We start from the raw sequence: 8,038 nt of genomic DNA, 5'->3' as shown, positions 1-8,038 counted from the left end.
ATAAGTGAACCTTGAACAACTATTGTAATACCGCAAGAAAAGGATTGACAGTGGCGGGGAAACTATCGGGGGGCAGGGAGGGAAAGGGAGGTGGGATTAACAGTAGTCAATATCTGTCTGGGGAAAGGGGGGCACACATCATCAACAAGGGTACCTGCACAGTGAATATTTGTATGCCTAACCCTTAACTGTACCCCACAACTTTAAAATAAAAAATATATTTAAAAAAATTTTTTTCTTGGTTCAGTTTTTTTTCCATGTTACATTTTCATCACATTCACTTTTCAGAAAATCTGGGTGGTAAAATCTGAAATAACGCGATGTTTTCTTCAATGCACTACCTGCAGTCGGTGGAAGACAGAGGCGAGTTCAGCGTTCCGAGCTGCTATGGGAATATTAAGCATGACAACGGTGGGTCTAGCCTTACTTTTGAGCACCCGCTGGATGACGTCAACGTGGTTGACTTGAAATGGATCCATGACTTTGTGTTGAAATCCCTGGAAGTTTTATACCAAGTGGAGAAGTGGGAAACACTGGTGTCACTTGCCATCCAGTTCAACGCAGTTTCACAGTAAGTCCTGCACGCCTTGCGGGGATTGCCCTTCCCGGAGAAAGCCCTCTTCTCACGTTTGCTGCATGATGTGTCTTTCCCGTTGTGCAGCGAGAGGTACACAGAGCAGGTGACGCCACTCCTTGTGTTCGCGCAGCGCCAGCTTCTCCTGAGAGTCCTCAAGTTCAAGGGCCCAGATGTTGCTCAGCAGGCGTGTGCACGGTACGAGGCCGAGCATGGGGAGAAGGTAGGTGTGCCGAACTGCAAAGACTCGGGAAGGAGATCAGCATCGTTTTCGTCTAGGCGTTTGTCCTTGGCATCAACAGACATGACTGGGGCCTGTTGTGTGCCCAAGACAGGGTGAGCGAGACTCCTCTGCTGAGGCAGGACCGGCTTGTCCAGGGCCCCAGCAGGCCCAGTGTCTGGAGCCCACAGCACTTGTGGGGGACCACTGCTTTAATGTGTTTTTGAGTCAGGGTCTCACTCTGTCACCCGTGCTGGAGCACGGTGGTACGATCACGTCTCATTGCCTCTTCGACTTCCTGGGCTCAGGCCATCCTCCTGCCTCAGCCTCCTAAGTAGCTGTGTCTACATATGTCCACCATTACACCTTGCTAACTTTTTATTTTTCATAGAGATGAAGTCTTGCTATGTTGACCAGGCTGGTCTCGAACTCCTAGGCTCAAGCAGTCCTCCCTCCCTCCCAAAGTGCTGGAATTACAGGTGTGCGCCACTGTGCCCAGCCTTAATTTCTTTAAAATAAGGAGAAACAAGTAACTTGTAGGTCAAAGCAAATGTTTCAATGTTTGCTATGGATATTTTCATATTTATACCAACACAATCATAAAAGATAGCTCTGGGTGTCGTTAATGGGGGGATGGGCCCATGGAGGCAAAGTGGCGAGGCCCATGGAAGTCGAGGCACAGCCTGAGTCAGGCAAAGAGGAGGCCGGGAGTCTTCCCCTTTCCTCACGTGGCAGACACACCCCGGCCACCTGCGCAGAGCCGCTGCACGGGGCTGTGCGGCTGTGCCCTGCTCATGGGCTGAGGCCAGTCCCTGCTCCCATGCCAGCCACGTGTGTGTGGGGCCTCCATGCCCACTGTGTGTCCTGGGCACTGAGCGTGCAGCCTGAGCTCCTGCCTGTGGGGCGTGACTTCTGAGCGTGGTGACAGGGCCAGAGATGGTTTCTGGTCATTACAGGGTCCCTGGAGAAATGAGACAGGTCGATGGACCAGGGACGGGCTGGACCGGAGGCAGAGGCCTGGTGGGGGTGATGGGCCGCCAGACGGTGGAGGCATTTGGGGAGGGGGCCGGCCATGCCCGAGCTGGAGAAGGAGGCCTTCGTGGCCGGGCTGCCGAGGCGGGGGCTGGCGGAGGGGGGCGCGCCTGGGTCCTGTTGGTGCGTCTTCCTCCTCCCAGGCCTTAACATTGGTGCCCGAGAGACTCTGTCCTGGGTCCCCTGCCCTGCCCTCCACAGGCTCCCCAGTGAGTCAGCACAGCCCGTGGCTCTGAGAAGCCTCTCGATGTCAACGGCTATTGAAACCAAGACCTTTCTCTTGGGCCTCGTGTTGGGTATCTAACAGCCTGGCCAGCCAGGCCTCTGCCAGAAGAGTGGGATCAGCAAGATGGGTCTGTCCCCTCCACTGAGCAGGACAAGCCCGGTGCCTCCCAACATCCTCTCGCCACGCGATGCTGGCGCCAGATGTATGGGGGTGTCTCCCCACCAGCCAGCAGGAAGTCGGTTCCGCAGCGGACACCAGTGGGGCGTCCTCGGACTTCGTCGGAGCACACAGCCGAGGCGGGGCCCCACTGCTAGCGTCGACCTCAGGCGCCAGGTTGTGATCTGTGTTTCTGACTGGCAGGCTAGCCGCCTAGGTGCCCACCCCTTCCTGGTTCTGTGAATTTGCTGGAGCAGCTCACAGAGATCAGGGAAGCACTTAGTAGGCCTGCAGGTTTCCAGTAAAGAAGCCAGATGGAGAGCCGTGTGGGGCAGGGCACGCCCTCCTGGAGCCGCTGCATGCCCAGCTGTCCCCAAGCTCCTGATAAGTCCCTTTGGGTGTGTATGGAGACTCCACCACGCAGGCACCACTGATTGCATCACGTGTCGTTGGTGATCGACAGCCCTCAGCCCCTGCCCCCTCTGCAGAGACAGGGCTGCAGGTCCTGATCCCGCTTGGTCTTTCTGGGGGCTGCCAGCCACCAGTCATCTCATGAGGACACACAAAGCATCACTCTGGAGATCCCAAGGATTTTAGGAGTTGCATGCCAGGAGACAGGGTTAAGGGCCAAACCTCCATCTTTCAATATCACATCTGTCTGTCTGGCTTCCATCCATCCATCATCTGTTATCTGTCTACCTATCTTCTACCGTCTGTCTCTCATCTGTCCACCCATCATCTTTCTATCATTCATCCAGCCATTACCTATCTACCCAACTTATTGGCTTGCTTTCTTTCTTTCTCCTTCCTTCCTTCCCCCCTCCTTCCTTACTTCTATCATCTATCTATCTATATCTGTTATCTATCTGTCATCTTTTTATTTATCGTCTACTATCTGTCTATTTATCTATCATGTGTGTATCTGTCATTCCTCCATCCATTATCTATCTACCCATCTTTTATCTATTTCTTTCTCTCTCTGTCTCTACCATCTACCTCCCTACCTGTCTATTCAAATCTACCTCTCTTTCATCCATTGTCTGTCTATCATCTACCTATATCTATCATCTGTCACCTGTTTATCCTCTATCTACCATCTATCTCTCTATCAATATATCTGTTATCTGTTTATCATCTGTCTCTCTATCATCTATTAATCTTTCATCTATTTATCATTCAGCCATCCATTATCAATCTATCCATCCTCTATCTGCCTATCATCTACTTGCCTACCTACTTACCTACCTACCTGCCTACCTATCTATTCACATCTATCTATCTATCTATCTTCTACCTACCTACCTACCGATCTATTCATATCTATCTATCTATCTATCTATCTAATTTATCATCTATCTACCTACCTACCTACCTACCTACCAGAGTAGATGACAGTGAATTGTCCAATGGGACGGTGGGTGCTGTCTGAGCAAGCCCAGAGTCCAGGGCAGGTAGTCAGGACCATGAGCAGGAAGGGCCCACAAGCCTAGATGGAGGCTGCTGCCAGTGGGCGGGCAGTGGGGGATGGTCCCGTGAAGACAGGGCGACTGCAGACCTGACTGCTGTTGGGTCTGAGTCCTGGGACCTGAAGGCACGTTGAGGACGCGCCTGAGTAGGCCAGGCTGCTGGGGGTCGTGTCCCCGGCTCCTCTCAGTTTATCGGGGACTTCCGTGGGCATCTGCACGGCCCCTTCACAGCAGCACCCGGACTGGTGCTGATGGCATGACTGGATGGCGTGTGCGCTGCGGATGGGGACGGCCCTCTCCTCCTCCTCGCCACTGGGCCCTCGCCGGTCGTGCCATGAAAAACCCTCACCCCGCCTCACCAACAGCGTCTCTTAGACGTGGAAGCCACCTCTCAAACTTAGCACACTGCAGACGGGCCTGTCCGTAGGTCTTCTCAAATTGCTGCCAAGTCCAGTCTTCTGGCTGCTCAGGACAGACCCGGGGAGACATCCCTGGCTGCCCTCCCGCCTCACACTCCACGTCCAACTGGTGATGGACCCTCTACCCTGAAAAGGCAGTTCTACTCAGACACTTCCCCCTGGTCCATGGCTCCTTCTGTGGTCCACACACCGTCATGTTTGCTGGGATGGATGCCTCAAACCCTGCCTCCAGCCTGTCCTCTGTTCTCAGTGCAGCAGAGAGTAACCCTGGAGAACCACGTCAGCTGTGTCACACTCTGCTTAGTCCCTGTGGTGACTTGCCCTCTGACTCAGTGTCAAGTGAATGCCTGCACCGTGGCCTTCCTGTCACACATGCTCGTTGGTTCTGACGGCTTGCTGCCTAAGGGCCTGTGCCCTGGCCAGCCCCTGCCTGGGCTTCTCGTCCGCAGACACCCACAGGGGCTTTCCCTCAGCTTTTCCGACCGTGCCGAGCCGCATTCTCTGTGAGCTCTTCCCTGCCCTCCCTACAGGTGGCCTCACTGCCAGCTTCTGTCCCTCTACCTCCTGGAGTCTTCCAGGCAGTGTGCTCCATTCTTTGGCTGGCTCTCTCTCCTCCCACTGGAGTGTGCTTCATGAGCCTTGGCTCACTTTTGTTCATTTCGCTCCCTGCTCCCTCATCCTCTCAGCCTGGAGCAGGGTTCGGCCCCCTCGCTGATGCAGCCTGAGAGAGAGAGTGATGAGGTCAGGTGGGGTCTGCTGGGCTGCGGAAGGGAGGGATTCGCACTTCTTACCTGTGTTGACACCTCAGGGGAGAAGGACCCACACGGGACAAGCAGAAGAAGCATCCGCACTAGACCGAGGTCTAGGGCTGGGAGTGGCCGTGAGGGCCTGGGACCCATTCCAAGAATTTTCTTCTGTTTAGACCTTTTCTGTTTTCACATACGTTATAGTTTTAGAACTCAATCATGTTAGAAAACAGCTTGCCAAGAGACTAGAGAGGAAGTTCGTTCCGAGGGACTTCACCAGGGACGCCAACATAACGTTGATTGTGTGTGGGGTGTTGGACGTGCACCGTGGAAGGTATACTTAGACGAGACAGTTCACAGACCATTAGGAAATCATATTCTAGTTGCTCCGCATCATTTGCCTAATACTCCTCCCGCTGTGCTCGACAAAAGGAAAATGAAAGATGATGAAACCACTGTTTTCCTGAACGTTCTTAAGATTGCATGCGATTCTTTTGGGTTTCATTTGTAACATTGTTTGGTATCTATTTTGATCAATAAAAAATGAGATAAGCATTTCCAGTGTGCCACATTTTCAGCCATACTAAGTAATACTTGTTTTTGTCTTTTCTTTTGAAGATAACCTGCCGAAATTTTGTTGGGAAGCAGCTGAAGATTAATTCCTCAGCCACTGAGCTAATAGACCCAGGAGACGGCGCAGACTTCCTGAGAAAGCTCATCGACGCAGGTCAGAGCCAGTCTTAACTGGACGCTTCCCTGACTTCAGCCGAGGCTTGCCGTCGTGTTTTGCGTGTCAAGTGTTCCATAATTAGTATGTTTACACAAATCCCATTTGCAGGTTTATTTGGCTGAAAAGAATACATTTGACACTTACCGTCTTCTGTTGCTGACAGTGTCATTGACAGGAGAGGAAAATGCAATTTTTTTTAGTTTAACCTGTGAGTCAAAGAGTATAAGTTGAAGAAAAGGAAAAGGGGAACTGATGGGAAAAAATAGAGGTGGGAAAGGCTGTCTTGCACACTCCCCCATTTCCATCTTGCGCCGGCCCCGCTGACATTTCCTTTGCTCCGTCTCGATTCCCAGAACAACTTCCATTTCCACAGTCAGTGTGAGCAGCTCTGTTGGCTTTACCGCGGCACGTGTTTCCGCGAGAGCGCAAGGGAAGGTTCGGGAATGTCCTCGCTTGCTTGCTGTCAATGAGAAGCCCGTCTGGACTGTTTCTGGCAGCGCAGCTTGGAGGAAGGAGGCGTCACGTGGAAGAAGAGGCAGTCGTGTGGTTCCGCGTCCCTCTTGGGGAGGAGGCGGCGTGAGGAGCAAGAGGGCGATGGTGCCCACTCAGAGCCACGCTCGGGGCGTGAGGCCCCCCCCTCTTCCTCCCGGGAGGCTCCAGGACTCTGGCCGGCCTCGCCTGCGTGGCCTCGCTGCCTACCAGCTCCTCTTGGCGGGTCTTGCTCTTCTGCCGTTCCCTCCATTCTGTCCGTAGCCAGACCCTCCCTGCAAATGTGGCTTCTCCTCCTCAGCGCTTGGAATTCGCCCCTCTTCCGCTAGACTGTGGCTTCCTGAGGGCAAAGGTCACACCCCTTCCCCTCCACAGTAGCATCGCCGGGCCTTGCTCGGCAGCCAAGCCCTTTGATGCCCGGGGCGCTCGTTCCGCGTGTCAGCCTGTGAAGGACGTCGGCCCATCCTCTTGTGGCTCAGTCCTGCCGCCCGTGTTCTCCTGTCCGGGGCCTGCCCACATGGGCGACACATCTGCCCTCTCCTTCCCAGGCCTGGACCCCCGACAGCTCCCCTGCTCCCACTCTGGCATCCCCAGGCCGGCGTTGGTGCCCCCCGGCCTCCCCTCCTGCCCTCCAGAACCTGGACCTGGCTTTTTCCTCCCTGCAGGGAGCACCTGCCTGGCTCCAAGTTCTTAGTTTCCGCCTTCTTCTTGCCCGAGACACCTTTCTTTGAAGATCCTTCCCCAAAAGACTAGATTACTCCATTTTTTTTGATCAGCAAAAGGAGAAGTAGAAGACTGGCAAGATCTAAAGTCATTTGCATTTCATAAGAATCCAAAGTTCTCCAAGTTTCCTTTAAAAAGAACTTTCAAACGCACCAAAAGGAACAAAATGATCAGCGTGTGGACACACCGGCTGCAGATCTGGGGGCTCTGAATGAAGCAACTTTAGGGGGGACCAGGACATCCTCCGGCTTGGAAGCTCGCCCGCCCCTGCCTGGCTTGGGTCGCCGTTTCATCCTTGTCCCTCCTCCGCCCTTTCAGAATACAGCCATGCCAAGGCGCTGGTCTGTGTGCCCGTGGACGTGACCGACACCTTGAGGTGCTTCAGAGAGACGCTGGAAAAATCCAAATACCACAGCCGATCAATCCGACACAGCAGGAAGTTGCTTTCGCTATTGCTTGCACAGACACAAGGTACCAGCTTGTTTGCTTCCCTGAATCTTTCTTTCGGAGGGGACCCCAGACGTCCCATTCTGCCCTCCTCTCCCCTGATGTCTGCCCGATGCCCTGGCCCTCTCCGGGGTGGTGGCCCGCCCCCTGCCCTTCCTCCCCCAAGGCACAGCCCCAGCCACCCGCGCTCATGCCCTCTGTGCAGCCCGCCACCCTGAGGGCAGCAGAAATGGAGGTGCCATTCAGGACCCTCCATGCTGTGCCTCCGTGTTCCTGTGGCTTCCTTGCGGGCATGCTGCTGTGACTTCTGGTTTCACTTTCCTAAGCCCATGGATTGGGTCACACCGAGTTTTTACCAAGACCCCGCCTTGCCCGTGTCAGAGAAATGGATGCGTTTTAGAGCACACATTAACAAGATTTCTTCTTAATCCCAGAGATTCTGACCTTCGAGAGTGCCTTTAGCTTGAACCAAGTCACTCACCCTCGTTGGATGCACTATGTTTATTTGTTTTCTTTCTCTTGAAGTCTCTCCGTCTGTGAACTCAAGCCAGGCAGGACCCTGCGTGGCTAGAAGCTGCCCAGAGAAGAAGGCACTCAAATATAGGCTGGTTATTTCACATCAAAACAAAGCCTAATCGTTTTTAGGGTCCTTGCTGGTCAAATTGACTGGATTAGTAAGAGTAATCTTAAAAAATAAACCTAAAGTCATTATGAAGTTATTGAAATACATTGTAAGATACCTCATTAAGGTAATTTTCCAATTTCCCCTGAGCCAACCCGCCCCGCCAGAGGCAGTTTTGTTTTTGTTTT

The 8,038-nt window shown here is 53.4% G+C and overlaps 1 protein-coding gene across 1 annotated transcript in view; it reads left to right on the top strand.

Moving 5' to 3' along the window:
* The first annotated feature begins 320 nt into the window (after nt 1–320).
* LOC103253411 (cilia- and flagella-associated protein 54) overlaps nt 321–8,038 on the top strand; it is a 125,465-nt gene continuing 117,747 nt past the window's right edge. The window contains exons 1-4 of the mRNA XM_021709194.1: nt 321–571; nt 662–797; nt 5,458–5,566; nt 7,100–7,252. Coding sequence (XP_021564869.1) covers nt 321–571; nt 662–797; nt 5,458–5,566; nt 7,100–7,252 — 649 coding nt within the window. The remainder of the gene's footprint in view (nt 572–661; nt 798–5,457; nt 5,567–7,099; nt 7,253–8,038) is intronic.

This window comes from Carlito syrichta, unplaced genomic scaffold, assembly GCF_000164805.1.
Source record: "Carlito syrichta isolate Samal-C Ts95f unplaced genomic scaffold, Tarsius_syrichta-2.0.1 Scaffold67297, whole genome shotgun sequence".
NCBI classification, from domain to species: Eukaryota; Metazoa; Chordata; class Mammalia; order Primates; family Tarsiidae; genus Carlito; species Carlito syrichta.
Note: the sequence above shows the minus strand (reverse complement) of the source record. Positions and strands in the feature narration are given on the sequence as shown.